At 37.1% G+C, this 16747-nt stretch overlaps 4 protein-coding genes across 6 annotated transcripts; all 4 read left to right on the plus strand.

Annotated features, from left to right (window-relative positions):
- The first annotated feature begins 873 nt into the window (after positions 1-873).
- LOC121530487 (sodium- and chloride-dependent glycine transporter 1-like) lies at positions 874-3432 on the plus strand. Of its 2 annotated transcripts, none has more exons than XM_041819612.1 (9): positions 874-1036; positions 1291-1422; positions 1479-1636; positions 1692-1780; positions 1839-2308; positions 2366-2514; positions 2686-2814; positions 2882-3088; positions 3151-3432. In XM_041819612.1, exons 1-9 carry the CDS (start codon positions 874-876, stop codon positions 3430-3432), a joined length of 1779 nt encoding a protein of 592 aa, XP_041675546.1. The 2 variants fall into 2 exon arrangements, with proteins under 2 accessions (XP_041675546.1, XP_041675545.1); XM_041819611.1 differs by having other exon boundaries at positions 1479-1622; positions 1657-1780.
- Positions 3433-5361: 1929 nt separating this feature from the next.
- LOC108105716 (sodium- and chloride-dependent glycine transporter 1-like) lies at positions 5362-8473 on the plus strand. Its single transcript, XM_017212430.2, has 9 exons — positions 5362-5524; positions 6260-6391; positions 6448-6611; positions 6679-6776; positions 6857-7326; positions 7384-7532; positions 7723-7851; positions 7919-8128; positions 8192-8473. Exons 1-9 carry the CDS (start codon positions 5362-5364, stop codon positions 8471-8473), a joined length of 1797 nt encoding a protein of 598 aa, XP_017067919.2.
- A 1193-nt stretch (positions 8474-9666) lies between these two features.
- LOC108105647 (sodium-dependent proline transporter-like) lies at positions 9667-13117 on the plus strand. 2 transcript variants are annotated; one of them, XM_017212334.2, is made up of 9 exons: positions 9667-9829; positions 10610-10741; positions 10798-10961; positions 11019-11128; positions 11210-11679; positions 12163-12311; positions 12371-12499; positions 12563-12769; positions 12836-13117. In XM_017212334.2, exons 1-9 carry the CDS (start codon positions 9667-9669, stop codon positions 13115-13117), a joined length of 1806 nt encoding a protein of 601 aa, XP_017067823.2. The 2 variants fall into 2 exon arrangements, with proteins under 2 accessions (XP_017067823.2, XP_041675543.1); XM_041819609.1 differs by having other exon boundaries at positions 10798-10949.
- A 523-nt stretch (positions 13118-13640) lies between these two features.
- Positions 13641-16583, plus strand: LOC121530485 (sodium- and chloride-dependent transporter XTRP3-like). The gene is made up of 9 exons (XM_041819608.1): positions 13641-13758; positions 13998-14129; positions 14187-14347; positions 14406-14506; positions 14944-15398; positions 15472-15611; positions 15722-15850; positions 16034-16240; positions 16299-16583. The coding sequence occupies exons 1-9, from the start codon at positions 13641-13643 to the stop codon at positions 16581-16583; spliced, it is 1728 nt and encodes a 575-aa protein (XP_041675542.1).
- The last annotated feature ends 164 nt before the right edge of the window (positions 16584-16747 follow it).

A 16747-nucleotide genomic window follows, 5' to 3' on the forward strand; every position in this document is an offset into this window, starting at 1 on the left:
AACACATTTAAGAGCTTAAAAAGTTCAACGGGGTTATCAAACACAATTAGTCTTATATATTTATAGCCATAGCCGCATTGAAACAAATTGATAATAGTTCTTCTTATGCTACCGATTAGTATGGGAAAACAATTTCTTATCAGCTTTAGCTTTATATTAAATACTAGTGCAGTCTGAGATTAATCAATAATTAACAGAACTCAAATTTAACGCCCACTTGAACATAAGCGATAATTTAACATAATCAGCGCTTCATTAATAACAACAGCAATAGCGTAAATATTTTTCCATTGCTCATTGAGTTTTCCCCCAGATGTAATGACTCTCAGACAAGCAATTGTCTGATTATTTTGAGGAAATATAGTATCAGTTCTTAGTTCTCTCACTGAAACGACAAATAGGCAAACTCAAGTGAGACAAACACAGATTTAAGAGCTCTGATAATGCGAATTTAAAGCCAAATAGGCAGAAGAAAAGAACTGGAAATACCCTTACAGAATTATCAATTTCGTTTCAGAAAATCCTTTGATCGCTTTAAGAAGATTAAGAGAAAAAACCTTTAAAATAAAATATTTCTATTGCACTTTGCAAAAGGTTGCATTAATTTTCCTTATTCCATTTTCAGTTCCATTTAATTCCTTCTATAATTAAAGACCAAGTCAGAATTCCCAGTGATAGGGCATGGGCAGAGGGATGAGCTAAGGCAGCCGCTCAGCTGCGGAATCGGATTCAGTTTGCCGGCATCGGCCCTACTAATTAGTCCGAGTAAAACGGTTGCGGAATATTTATAATAATTCCTCCTCACAATCATATTTCGGAGACATAAAAAGCAACTTAGTATCAACAATTATTAATTAAATCTGCCATCGCAGCATGGTTTATGAAACATCCTACGGAACGGGGCTTAAGCCTGTATCCCCCGATTTAAGTCGAGGAAAATGGGAAAAACCATCGGACTATATATTTGCCTGCTTTGGATTAGCTTTAAAGCTCGATGTCTTTGTGGCCTCGTATTGGATGTTCTTCGATATGGGCAGTAAGTTATTGATAAAGCGAAATCTCAATATTATATATATATATAATTGTTTTTTTGCGCGCTGCGTTGCCAATGATTAAATAAATATAGCATCTCAAATGGCATATCACCCTATGACTAATTCATTATATACTACCTATATTAGATTAGATTATGCATTGGCTTTGATCTATTAAGCAGACAATGATCATGTTTCTGATTAGCAACATTTGGTTTAACAAACATAAAAACTATTTCCAATTTTATTGTTTTAGTTCTTGGCATACTGCCATACTTTGTGTACATGGTGATCTATTTGGTCCCAATCATGGTCATTCACTCCTTCATGGGGCAGTTTTCCAGCAGTGGATTTATCTCGGCATTTCGGCTAGCTCCGTTCTTTAAAGGTAAGTAATCTTAACCAAGAGAGTCTTGTTCTGTTATATGGCAATTTGAATTCTAGGAATGGGATATGTGAGCGTCTTCCTGACCATCTCCATGCTCATTTACTACAGCATTTTTGCTGCTGTTCCTCTGCTCTTCATGGTGAACTCTTTTCGACCCACTTTGCCTTGGAGTTGTGAAGGATTGGAGACTTGGCACAAAAGTGAAAAACTTACTGTAAGAACGTGTTAGTAAAGTAATTATGAATAATACTAATTTGGCGTACTTCAAGATTTGCAACGTATCAGTAAGTCTTGAATTCGATAACGACAGTTATCTTTATGGAAAACTACATCATGTGCCCTCTGTGCTCTACTTTCAGTAAGTTGCAGATCTCATCTATGTATGTACTTAAAAATGCTCGATTGTCTATTTGCAGAAACCATTTTGATAGTTTAAGAGAAGATAAATATCCAGATAGAATAGCGGACTATGAGCTATCCTGGCACTTTGTCGGCCTCTTCGTTCTAGTTTGGGCCATGATTGCGGCTATATTTTATAAGTTTTCTGAAACAGCAAAGTTTGGAAAGTTTATACGATATATGGTTATTGGAACAGTGGTTCTTCTGTTAGTGTGCTTTGTCCGCTTCTCGTTTCTCCCAGGAGCCTTGAAAGGTCTAAGCAGATATATGGCTCCCAACTTTCAAGATATGGCAATGGGAATCGGCTCAACATTCATCATAGTTCTACATGCATTTGGGGCTGGTTGGGGCAGTGTGATAGCCCTGTCCAGCTTCAATGGGTTCAGGACCAACATAATGTCGTACAGTTGGATCATCTCCTTCGGCCAGATCTTCATTTACATCATGTTTGGCATGGTTTCCTTTATGATTGAACACCATTACAACGGTAATTACAATACTTCATTTTTGATAACTCTTAAACAAATGTAGTTCTTGATTGCAGAGCTTGCTGAAGTTTCGCCTGAAGCAAAAGTTCTGAGCCATTGGCTCCTGTTTTTGTCCAGTGCTTCTGCTTTGTCCTCCATGGGTTGGGCAAACCTCTGGACATTTCTGTACTATACCATGCTGCTAATAGCGGCTCTTATTGTAATGGTAAGTAATATATATTTGTAAGTGTAACTTGGCCAGCCTGGAGTTTACGCACTCTTGCCGTTGTGTCCATGATAAATTTACGATAAAGTGTAGTTAGCCAATGACGGAACCAAACCTCCTTATAATATTTTAGTTAACATTTTCACTTTTTATTTATATTATTCAATCTAGTCGACACAAATCTTTACTGTCCTGCAAAGTTTGTTTGATGAGTTTGAAGAACTTAGAGAAAGAAAAATGGAAGTAACATTTGGCCTTATTGGGGGCTTGGCAGTCTGTTCTTTTTTCTTCTGCACAAATGTAAGTAGCTATCGAATATCTAAATTACTGCCGCAATGTTAACAATTTTATTTTTTATGCTTTATAGCATGGAGTGGTTTTCTTTACAGCCTTGGGTCATGATGCCATTTTCTCTCATAGTGTGCTGCATTTACTGCTTCTCTTGGTGGTTTTGTGGGTTTATGGGCGACAACGTTTCCAGCGGGATATTGAGTTTATGCTGGGTCAGCCGTTTGCCTCCTGGAAGGTTTTCATACTCCGCTTCATAGCTCCGTTTATCTTGGTGATTTGTCTGGTTTGTTATTAATTGATATTTTTAATTGTATTTAAAAAACTTGAATGTCTATTTCATACTAGTTGACAGGAATAGGAATTTCCATGATGGATCACTTTTACTCCTCAGCAGTGATCACCATTATATCTATTGTACTGGTGGCGTTACCTATTCTAGCAATACCTGGCTACGGATTTTACTACCTTTACCAAAGCACCGGCACCTTTTGCGAGCGGTTCAGACGCACCTGCCGACCCACAGATTGGTATCCGGTTGAGATCGAGCACCGCCAGCAGTACGAGGAAGCTGTAGGCAGCACCGAGATGACCCAACAGCTATTCGAGGTCACCGAAGAGGTCAACTAATGGTCAAGAAGATTTCTAATGCTCAAATATTATTAATAAATAAGATACTTGAATACATTGTGAAAATTTATTTGGGACTACCGTAACATTATTATTTTTTAGTTTTAAGTACCCGTTAAGGTATCGAAAGAAGATATCATCCTCGAATCCTGACTACATGTTGAATATGATCTGGAAATGTTTTTTCAGAATCAAAGAATCTTACCATGAACCTTCCAAAACATATAACCATATCATCACTTTTATGATATTATTAACCAACAAAACTAATCTAATCATGAGCATCTCTCAGGGCGGTCGGATGAGCCTAAGAAAAAAAAACAAAAAAGCCAAACCGCGGGTCATCAAGGGAATCGGAACAGTTCGATGACAACTGTTCAAAAATATATGATAGGCTACTTAACCATAGATGGCGCTAATAAAACAATGATATGGTAACCGGCACGGGTTACAAAATTTTTAATATACGTTTATTATTATTATGTTTTTAAGAATTTCTCTACAATAAAGAGTACTACTTGAGGTTGCAGTTTATTTTAAATTTAAAAACTAGAATAAAGAGTATCAGGAAGTACTGCCTGTAATTTAGATTAACAAGTCGTCGTTAACAGGTTTGATTGGTGCGGCGACTTTGCGACTGGTTTTTAAATTTAAATTTACATGCTTCGGTAATATTAGTGTTTGTAATGAAAATATTTCTCCTGAACATCTGGATCTGTGGTTTAGTACAGCAATTTTGCTATTCCGCTTTTCTTTTCGACCCACTTTGCCTTGGAGTTGTATAATGGCTATTATTCTTCACCTACCTTCCGTTCTCTTCTTTAAGTAGGAGGCTTCCGCCACTGACGGTTTCCACTAAACTGGATGTTTCAGCCAAGCCGTCAAGTAAGCTGCCATCTGATTTCTCTAAAACGCAATGCTCCCATCACTGTATACTCCTGAGTCATAAGACTAGTGATGAGTTATGGGAATACTGTTTTTGGGCTGTTCTGTTTTTGATTAGATTAAAATAGCATTAAGGTCATTTCGAAATATATACTTGGAAATGTGAGCCAAAGTCGTTTTTAAAATGATTTTAAAATATATTTTCAAATATATATGAACACCTCTTTAAGAAACGCTTTATAAAACACATTTGATAGCCAAGAAAGTTCAACCAGGTTATCGAAAATAATTAGTCTTACATTTTGTATAGCCATAACAGCGTTTAAACTAATTGAAAATAGTATTCCTAATGGTACTGAATATTATGATAATGATAAGTACGTAATCAGCGCTTCATTGAAAGCAACAGCAAGAGCGTCTATTGCTCATTGAGTTTTCCCCGAGATTTTTCATTGAGTTTTCTCCCAGATTCTCGCCAACAAACAATTGCCTGATTATTTTGGGGTAATATAGTATCAGTTTTTAGTTCTCTCACTGAAACGACAAATAGGAAAACTCAAGTGAGACAAACACAGATTAAAAGCTCTCCGAATTAAAAGCCAAATAGCAAGAAGAAAAGAACTGGAAATACCCTTACTAAGTATTATTGCCGTTTCAGAAAATCTTTTTGGCAATTAAAAAAAAATGAAGGTAGAACTCTATGAAAATGAACAATTTCTAGTGGACTGTGGAAAAGGTTTTGAATTTATAAACACTTTAAAATATTTCACTTTTAGAACCATATATTTTCTTCTATAGTTGAAGACCAAGTACGAATTTCCTGTGATAGGGCATGAACATCTGGTCCAGAGCTAAGGCAGCCGCTCAGCTGCGGATCGGTTTCAGTTTGCCGGCATTGTCTCTACTAATTACTTCGAGTTAAGCGCTTGCGGAATATTAATAATAAATGCTCTATTGGCGTGCACAATCGTATTTCGGAGACATAAAAGGCCTTTTAAAAGCAACTTAGTATAAACAATTATTAATTAAATCTGCCATCGCAACATGGCTTGTGAAACATCGTACGGAACCGGTCTTAAGCCTGTATCCCCCTATTTAAGTCGAGGAAAGTGGGAAAAACCCACGGACTATATATTTGCCTGTTTTGGATTAGCCCTAAAGCTCGATGTCTTTATGGCCTCCTATTGGATGTTCTTTAATATGGGCAGTAAGTAATAGATAAAGCAAAATCCCTATATTTATAAATATTTTTTTTTTGGGGCGTTGCGTTGCCAATGATTATACGTACTAACCTGACTATGACCTAATGACTCATTTATTGTTTAGTTCGTAGATAAGATTGACATCTATTAAGTTGCCAAACAAGTATTGCGCTATAAAATTGGTTACAATAATGCGATTCAAGTGAAATATGCGCCGTTTTGGTCGATGACGCGTTCCCAACGAGATGCCAGCTTCATAATGACCCTCTCATAGAAGCTCGCTTCCCTATTGGCAAAAAACTCGGAGCGTGGCGCATCTTCGACCACCTCTACAGCAGAACGAAAACGTTGATACCATCGTTGTGCGGTGGAAATTGAAACTGTATCGGGTCCATAAGCTGCATAAATTTTATTGGCTGCTTGAGATGAATTTTTGCCTTTATCGTAGTAGTACTGTAAGATATGCCGTATTTTCTCTTTATTTTGCTCCCTGATTGAGACGCTATAACCTTACGAACGACTTAAAAGAAAAGACAATCAATCAAACACGTGTGCTAGCGCGTGAAATGAGGTTTCCAAAAAGGTATAGTATGACCTGATGCGACGAATAAAACAAGAACTATGCTTTCAGCGCCAACTAAGGAAAATACCGCAAGACTTTTTTGACAACCTAATATTTGACATGCAATGATATTTGGCTTAAAAAACATAAAAGAATATTTCCAATTTTATTGCTTTAGTATTTGGCATACTGCCATACTTTGTGTACATGGTGATCTATTTGGTCCCAATCATGGTCATTCACTCCTTCATGGGGCAGTTTTCCAGTAGTGGATTTATCTCGGCATTTCGGCTGGCTCCGTTCTTTAAAGGTAAGTGGTCTTAACCAAGAGAGTCTTGTTCTGTTATATGGCAATTTGAATTCTAGGAATGGGATATGTGAGCTTGTTTCTGAGCATCTCCATGCTGATTTACTACAGCATTTTTGCTGCTGTTCCTCTGCTCTTCATGGTGAACTCTTTTCGACCAACTTTGCCATGGAGTTGTGAGGGGCTAGCATCCTGGCATAGTAATGATTCTGAGAAACTCACTGTAAGATAATGGTGTGTGATAATTAAATGATAAAATTATAAATAACATTTATTTTGTGTACTTTTAGACTTGCAACGTATCAATAACTCTGGATGATGTGGATTTTGTGAACGACACAGATTTGTACATAAAAGTACATCATGTACCTTCCGTGCTATACTTTCAGTAAGAATTCAGAGAACAGTCAAATCAAAGATTTCTTAATTGCTTTTTAATCTAATCACAAATTTTGACTGTATTTTCAGAAATCATTTTGACAGTTTAAAAGAAGATAAATTTCCAGATAGAATAGCGGAGTATGAGCTATCCTGGCACTTTGTCGGCCTCTTCGTTCTAGTTTGGGCCATGATTGCGGCTATATTTTATAAGTTTTCTGAGACAGCAAAGTTTGGAAAGTTTATACGATATATGGTTATTGGAACACTGACCCTTCTGCTCGTGTGCTTTGTCCGCTTTTCGTTTCTCCCAGGAGCTTTGAAAGGTCTAAGAAGATATATGGCTCCCAACTTTCGAGATATGGCAATGGGAATCGGCTCAACAATCATCATAGTTCTACATGCATTTGGGGCTGGCTGGGGCAGTGTGATAGCCCTGTCCAGCTTCAACGGGTTCAGGACCAACATAATGTCGTACAGTGGGATCATCTCCTTCGGTCAGATCTTCATTTACATCATGTTTGGCATGGTTTCCTTTATGATTGAACACCACTACAAAGGTAATTACAATACTTCATTTTTGATAACTCTTAAACAAATGCAGTTCTTGATTGCAGAGCTTGCTGAAGTATCGCCTGAGGTAGAAGTTCTGAGCCATTGGCTCCTGTTTTTGTCCAGTGCCAGTGCCTTGTCCACAATGGGATGGGCAAACCTCTGGACGTTTCTGTACTATACTATGTTACTAATGGGGGCTCTTATTGTAATGGTAAGTATTATTGTTATTATATTTTTTTATAATAAAAATAAGGAACGAATCTCACTTTGCTAAGCCGAAGCTTGAGTATTTTCTGCAGGTCATCACTGAACTGAATATTGTTTAAGTTCATTGAAAAGTATTTAATTCTCAATTTTGTAAGTTTTCTTATGAAAAACTTCTTATATATTTTCCGTTTTAGTCCACCCAAATCTTCACTGTCCTGCAAAGTTTATTCGACGAGTTTGAAACACTTAGAGAGCGAAAAATGGAAGTAACCGTTGGACTTATTGGAGGCCTGGCAATCTGTTCCTTCTTCTTCTGCACGAATGTAAGTAGTTATCGAATATCTGGAGTAAGGCGATGGTATAAACTTTCTGATCTTTAATGTTATTCAGCATGGAATTGTTTTCCTTTCTGCCTTGGGGGTTGATGCCATTTTCACTCACAGTGTGCTCCACTTGCTCCTCCTTTTGGTAGTTTTGGTGGTTTACGGGCGGCAACGTTTCCAGCGGGATATTGAGTTCATGCTGGGTCAGCCGTTTGCCTCCTGGAAGGCTTTCATACTCCGCTTCATAGCTCTAATAATAATCTTGGGGATTTGTCTGGTTTGTTACTAGTTTTACATATTTTATTGTATTTTAAAAGCCTAGCAATGCATTTTGTTCTAGATAAAAGGAATACCTATGTCCATAGAGGAACATTCTTTCTCCTCAATATTTGTACTATTATTTTCCATTTTTATGGTGTTTTTACCGATTCTGGCGATACCTGGCTATGGATTTTACTGCCTTTACCAGAGCAGCGGTACCTTTGGAGAGCGGTTCAGGCGGACCTGTCGACCCACTGATTGGTATCCGGTTGAAATGGAGCACCGCCAGCAGTACGAGGAAGCTGTAGGCAACACTGAGATGATCCACCAGCTATTCGAGGTTCCTGAAGAGGTCAACTAATTTGCAAGAAAATGTCCCACATAAGTACAATATATATGACAAACTTAAATGCATTGTGGAAATAAACTACTTAATTTATAATTATATTTTTTGAATACACTGCAAAATATTTAAGGAAAGAAAACTATATTTCATAGTTAGTTAAGCTTTAACAGTCAGGGAGTTCTAACAGATTTTATGACTTAATGATGTATGAATGGTAAAGAAATTTCATAATCTTGGAACCTGTTTTATTGAATTTAAAACTTTATTTTTTCCAATGTCAGTTTTATGTTTATAAAAGCAAACAAAACAAAGTGTGCTAGTTAAGCAAGGAGTAGGTTTAAGAACCCATTCTAGTGGTTGCGATTGAAGTTTTCTTACTTAGAGATAACGTAAACTAATGTCCTCCCAGAATCTTCAGTTAAAACTGAATACGATAGAGAAATATCCCTATAGAAATCTCCTATAAGTTAACATAGGCATAGGCATTCAAGGCATAGAAATCTATAATCCCTCTGATTTGCTTATAGCGAATACAGATCTCACTGGCTCTGAGCGAACTTGAAGTGCAATCTCTCTGCGCTTTCCAAGCAGTTGGGGATGTACCTCACATAATTAACGAGAATTGATAGGTAGTCTGAACAGTAAACTGATCAAACTATGACTGATATGAACTAGTAATATCATCTCAGTTAGTTAAGTTCCTTTCTGACACCAAACACCATACATGAGCAGCGCTATTAATTAGAAATTAGTGTAGTAATTATGTTCACTATAAACAGAATAAACTGAGAATTTTTTGGAAGCACTATGGTTATCGTTATTGTGTTATTGTGTTATTGTGTTATTGATATATTCTGTAATATTTAAAAATTATTATCAAAAAATAAGCAAAGTAATCTCATTCATTCATGAGAATTAACCGGCAGATTAAATCTCAACAATCTATGGCATTTTAAATTGATTTTTCAAGTTCAGACCTGCGATAGATCATGAGCATCTCTCAGGGCAGTCGGATGAGCTAAACAACTAAACAGCTAAACAGCGGGTCATCAGCGGAATCGGATTCAGTTCGCCGGCAGCTGTTCAACTAATTAGACCGTCAATTTAAATTAAAACGCTCGCGGATCATTCGCCGTACAGAAAGGCAACGGGGTGTGCAATCGGATCGGGTTTATAATAAACGTTTTTACAATCCATTTTCGCACATAATGGTTTATGAAACATCGTATGATACTGGGCTAAAGCCCTTCTCTCCCGATCTAAATCGAGGAAATTGGGAAAACCCAACGGATTTTTTATTTGCCTGTTTTGGATTAGCCATGAAGTTGGATATATTTGTGGCCTCGTATTGGTTTTTCTTTGATATGGGCAGTAAGTTATGGAAAATATTGAAACTTGTATATACTAGAGGGCTGATAAGCTGCACAAGGTCAACCTAATCTTTTTAGGGGCGTTGCGCTGCTAATGCAGTTTCGTACCTACCGATCTATCATATGGCATAATCGATTTCATTGGTTTGCAAATTATGTTAGTTATTCCACCCTATACAGTTTATTTAGCCAGTTTAGAAGAAAAAAGGCTATATAAACTATGTCACATTATTTTTGATTTAAGATTGATTTTGTCTTAATTGGGTTGAAAATTAGTAAATAAAATCTTGGCTTTCACTTTGACCGAAAACATCAACTCAAAAGATGGTTTTGAAGAACAGTAGATAGCATTTGGCTGCTGTAAGTCCTTTAACATTCTAATGGCGCCATCTATGGTTAAGAGGCTTATCAAGTATAAAATGTTTTCTTTTTAATTTTTTATTATTATTATCAAATTTGTAGTAAAGCTAATGAAAATAAATTTGGTTATTACAAAATAATGAAACTCTGTAAAAATACATTTTTTTTGAAGCGATACTATCACTTACCGTAAGACCAAACCATCGATATTTGATCAAATTTCACATTCACATCTCTGTATATGTTTTAAAAGTCAGCTACATAGCCATAGATGGCGCCATTTGAATGTTACAGGGCGGTACTTACGGTAGATGTTTATATTAAATTTGAATAGCAGAGTAAAGGGTATTATAAATCTTCCTTCGTATCAGTAAGCCTCTACACATACTTAGATTTACTCTTTTGTCTTTGCTAACTTTAGTTTTTGCCATGCTGCCATACTTTGTGTATATGGTAATCTATTTGGTGCCAATCATGGTCATTCACTCGTTTATGGGTCAGTTTTCCAGCAGTGGCTTCATCTCCGCCTTTCGTCTGGCCCCGTTCTTTAAAGGTAAGTAATTTTAACCAAGAGAGTTTTGTTCTGTTATATGGCAATTTGAATTCTAGGAATGGGATATGTGAGCGTCTTCCTGACCATCTCCATGCTGATTTACTACAGTATTTTTGCTGCTGTTCCTCTGCTCTTCATGGTGAACTCTTTACGACCCACATTGCCTTGGAGTTGTGAAGGAATAGAGTCCTGGTACAATGATTCTTCAGCGCAATTAACTGTAGGAAATTGGGGAAACGTGAAATAGTTAGTTTTTATAATGTGTTATTATTTTAAGACATGCAACGCATCAGCGCATAATATTACTGTTGATGATCCAAAGGATGGCGAAAACGATACACATGCTTACATAACTATTCTTCATGTACCTTCCGTTCTTTTCTTTCAGTAAGTCGAGAAATTATATTTTATTTAAGTAATATAATATAAAACTTATATATTTTATATATTTATTTGTAATTTTCACAGAAATCACTTTGAAACTCTTCAAGAGAATCGATTTCCGGACTTAGAAGCCGACTACGAGTTATCCTGGCATTTTGTGGGCCTCTTTGTTCTAGTTTGGGCAATGATTGCATTCATTTTTTATTATTTCTCGGAGACTGCAAAGTTTGGAAAATTTTTACGATATATGGTTATTGGAACAGTTGTTCTTCTCTTGGTGTGCTTCGTGCGCATTCTCTTTCTTCCAGGATCCCATCTAGGGCTAAAGAGTTATGTGACTCCGGGCGTACAGGATTTGGCTATGGGAGCAGCCTCTACATTTATCATGGTTCTACATGCATTTGGGGCTGGCTGGGGAACTGTGATAACTCTGTCCAGTTTCAATGGGTTCAAGACCAACATAATGTCGTATAGTTGGATTATATCCTTTGGACAGATCTTTATTTACATCATGTTTGGCCTGGTTACCTTCATGCTCGATCACTACTTCGATGGTAAGAAACTGTAATATATTCATTTTTACAATTACTTAAAAAAGCCTTTCACTGAGAACTGAAAAAAATGGAGTGTTTAGTTATCAAATCGAAATGAAACATCTTAGAACAATAATCGTTACTCATTTCTGACTTGAAAGCTATAATGTTAGCATAAGTTGATTTTTGACTAGCGCCATCTGTTTCTGACACTATATAAGGCATGCTTATTAACTGATGGCACCCGAGATCTAAGTGTTCATACAGACAGAAGGACATGAGGACAAACATGGCTAACCCGGCTATTGATTATGACATATGATTTATTGAATTCTGGTTTCGCTGCCGTTTGAATCTGTACAATAAACAGCACCTCTTTCAAATCGCCAGTAGCCTTAAAGTTTGAATCTCATAATAAATAGTTATTTTCTTGTAATAAGCAACATGTTCGAAAATGTTACATACACATTCAACTGTATTAAAAGATTCCACATTTGTTTCCAGAATCTATTGAAACTCCCTATGAAAAACATGTTGTGACTCATTGGATGTTGTATTTGTCCAGTGCCTCTGCTTTGGCCACCATGGGTTGGCCGAACCTGTGGACTTTTATTTACTATACAATGTTACTAATGGCAGCTCTTATTGTGATGGTAAGTGCATTTTGATATACATGTTTTCTGGGTGCATACTTACATATAGAACATGGCAGACCACGCAAATCTTCACTGTCTTACAAAGTTTGTTTGACGAGTTTGAAGAGCTCAGAGAAAGAAAAATGGAAGTAACATTTGGCCTAATTGGCGGCCTGGCTGTCTGTTCCTTTTTCTTTTGCACAAATGTAAGTACTTAATTTATACTTTTTAAATCATTAAGTCTCATAAAATCTTTATTTATTTTCCAGCATGGTATTATCTTCTTTTCCGCCTTGAGTCTCGATGTTATCTTCACACACAGTCTGCTCCATTTGCTTCTCCTGTTGGTGGTTTTGTGGATCTACGGGCGGGAACGTTTCCAGCGGGATATTGAGTTCATGCTGGGGCTGCCGTTTGCCTCCTGGAAGGTTTTCATACTCCGCTTCATAGCTCCGATTATTTTAGTGATCTGCTTGGTTTGTAACAAACCTTAATTTCTATATAACATAGAGTAATAATATCATATTGTTTTTCCTTCTTAGATGATTGGATTGCTTGTGTGCACGATGGAGCACACTTGGTCCTCAGTTGCGGTCGCCATTATATCTATTATAATGGTGGCGTTACCCATTCTATTCATACCTGGCTATGGATTTTACTACCTTTACCAGAGCAGCGGCACATTTGGCGAGCGCTTCAGGCGGACCTGTCGACCCACCGATTGGTATCCGGTTGAAAAGGAGCACCGCCAGCTGTACGAGGAAGCTGTAGGAAACACAGAGATGACCCACCAGCTTTTCGAGGTTACTGAAGACGTCAACTAATGGCCAAGAAAATTATCTATGTACGATACTAGAACTTTGGTAGTACCTGAAATATATATTTGAGCAAAAGTATCAATGATGGACTTAACATTATTTAGAAACGAACATGCTGTAGTCGAGAGCGGAGTCTGTTAGATGCTTTACTTCAATTATAGTTTAGAATACCGCACGCTCTCGTTGTCTGGAAGCCAGTGTGAAAGTGTGCATAAAGAATGAATGGAGAACAAAAGCTCAGTTGCAGATAGAGAGAAAGAACCAAGAGAGAGATTTTCTCTCTTTCCGAGATCTACTAGGCTCTATCCCTAGCTCTCACAGAATGTGTGTATCATTGTGACTTTTCCATTTTGCACTAATTTGCAACAGTAACTGTGACCACTGAGTGGGAATTGAATTTAGTTTTCCTTCATCGGTTGTACTATTCAAACCTCGGTCTATTGGCTTGCAAAGCAGGATTACAGTGACCTAATCCATGTTCTATTTATAATCATTGTGGTTTCAACAAGGCTTATAAAACATCGTTGGGATGGGGCCTAAGTCAGCTTCCCCCAATTTAGGACGAGGACAATGGGAAAATCCAACGGACTATATATTTGCCTGTCTAGGACTAATGCTGAATATGAATATATATAGCGATATGAGTAGTAAGTTATTTGAATTTTGTAACCAAATTAAATACATAAAAAGGTTTAAGCTTCAGAGCTAATCTTATCTATCTAGGGGCGTTGTTCCAATAATGCATATTTAAGACTAATACTTCTTATACATAAAATATATTATCTTTGCTGAAAAAGTTGTACTTCTGTTGCACGTCAAATCAAAATTTTAAGTGGTACATCTGAAACATTTTATGCTTGAATTAAGTTTTATTTGCTAACTTTAGTTCTTGGAATGCTGCCATACTTCTTGTATATGGTAATCTTTTTGGTTCCGGGGCTGGTCATCCACTCTTTTATGGGCCAGTTTTCGAGCAGTGGCTTCATCTCCGCCTTTCGTCTGGCTCCTTTCTTTAAAGGTAACTAATATTTACCAGAAAATAAGTTTTCTGTTTTATTTCAATAACGATTTTTAGGCATAGGATATGTAAATCTCTTCCTGACTACCTTCTTTATTATTTACTACGGCACGTTCGCTTCTGTTCCAATTTTCTACATATGGCACTCTTTTAAACCCATTATGCCTTGGAGTTGCGAGGGGTTATCGTCTTGGTTCAATGAGTCTCAAGGACTAACTGTAAGAAACATTATCAAGTTTCAATCGAAAATTATTACAATTTTATTGGTGCTTAAAGACATGTCATTTAACAATGGAATCGGGCTACACGTATATAAACTTTTCCTCACACACCAATGATTCGAAAGATGTTCACGTACCTTCCTATCTCTACATGGAGTAAGTATGAATGTGTTATACGAGGTGTGCAAGAGAGAAGTAAAGTCGTGCTCAAGCGGAGAGAAACTACCGTAACCGTCAGCTATTATTTTTCGACAATAGGTGGCGACAGCAAAAAATGTCTCCGTTAATTTCTGTTAGCCATATAATTATTTTAAAATTGGATAAGACATTAACAGTATAGTACGTTTGAATTATTTTATTTCTTACTTTTGTTTTATATATATTTTCCATTCGACAAATTGAAGGGGAACTACCAATTTTGCAAAACAATGACTAAATTAGTTACAGCCAGAGAGCAGCCAGTGCTCTGGAATCAACTATCAAGTTTTCCGTTGTATGATAACGTTAATTAATTTATTTCATAAATACTTATATTTAAAAGGAACCAATAATCGTTAATTAATATTTTACTAATGTGTTTTTTATTTTGACAGCTACCAATTTTCCACTTTTCATTACCCAACAGAGGACTATCAGGTTGACTGGAATTTTGTGGGCCTCTACGTTCCCATTTGGGCAACGATTGCAGTTATATTCTATAAGTTTTCAGAGACCCCAAAGTTTGGAAAGTTCATACGATATATGGTTATTGCAACACTGTGTCTTCTGTTGGTGTGCTTTGTGCGTATTTCGTTTCTCCCAGGAGCCATGAAAGGGCTGGCAAGATATTTGACTCCCAAAGTCCGTGATGTGGAAAACAAAATGGTCAGAACATTTTGTATGGTCGTATTTGGGTTTGGGGCTGGTTGGGGCAGTGTGATAGCTCTGTCCAGTTTCAATGGGTTCAGGACCAACATAATGTCGTACAGTTGGATTATTTCCATCGGACAGGTCTTAATAATCATCATGTATGACATGCTTTACTGTATGCTCGATCACTACTACAAAGGTACGATTATGAGAATCACCATCGGACAGATGCAATTTGTTTCAGATGTGACTAATTACTTTTACAATTATAGGACTTTCTGAAGATCATAATGTTATGAGCGTGTGGATGTTCTATCTGTGCGGTGCTTCTGCTTTATCCTCCGTGGGTTGGGCGAACCTTTGGACTTTTCTTTTCTATACCATGTTATTACTGACTGGTCTTATTGTTTTGGTAAGTTTGAAATTGTTAAGCATATGACCGGATTTCATATAGTTCAATCGGAGTGATTCTTTCCAATCTCTCATGTTTTTTCGTCTTAAATTGATTGTTCTCAATTGCAGACGACACAAATCTTCACGATCCTGCAAAGCTTATTCGACGAGTTTGAAACACTTAGAAAGAGAAAAATGGAAGTAACCTTTGGCCTTATTGGAGGCCTGGCAGTCTGTTCCTGTGCCCATAGCGTGGAGGTAAGTATTAGATCATATTATGTAAATAAAATGAGTAGTAGCCCTTGTAAACATAGGAAAAGGACTAAGCTTCCTAGCCGAGTTTTAGCTCTAAGTTGTAACAAATTGTTAGATAAGTAGATAAATAATCTAAAATACGACATTAACTATGATATAAACCATTTTGACTTCTATGATTTTCAGGATGGAATCATTTTTTTTATCTCCTTCATTCACAATATTTATTTGACACATAGTGCTCTCCACTTACTCCTCATTTTGGTTGTTTTGTGGATCTACGGGCGTGAACGTTTCCAGCGGGATATTAAGTTCATGCTGGGGCAGCCGTTTGCCTCCTGGAAGGTTTTCACACTCCGCTTCATAGCCCCGTTTATTTTGCTGCGTTGTCTGGTTTGTTACGAACATTGGATTAAACTTTGTTACTTTGCTAATTTAATTTCCATGCCAGGATTTGGGAATACTCTTATTAAGACAAGAACACTATCTGAGGTATGTAGTGGTCCACACGATTCACTATATACTGTTGGGGATATGCGCTCTGGCAATACCTGGCTATGGATTTTACTACGTTTACCAGAGCAGCGGATCCTTTGGCGAGCGCTTCAGACGCATCTGTCGACCCACCGATTGGTATCCTGTTGAGGAGAAGCACCGCCAGCGTTACGGGGAAGCTGTAGGGCAAACGGAGGTGACCGACCAACTTTTTGAGCTTATCGATGATGTGAATGAATAAGTGATAAGATTATCAAAATACATGACATTTTTAAACGGATCTGTGCCCAATATTTGTCTATACATATATATCAAATAAACTCTTTCAAATTTGAATGGAGACCAATTGAGTTTGATTTCATACATTCAGTTTTGGTAAAATCTTTCCGGTTTAGTATAATTTGC

The sequence above is a fragment of the Drosophila eugracilis genome, unplaced genomic scaffold (genome assembly GCF_018153835.1).
Source record: "Drosophila eugracilis isolate 14026-0451.02 unplaced genomic scaffold, ASM1815383v1 contig_854, whole genome shotgun sequence".
NCBI lineage: Eukaryota > Metazoa > Arthropoda > Insecta > Diptera > Drosophilidae > Drosophila > Drosophila eugracilis.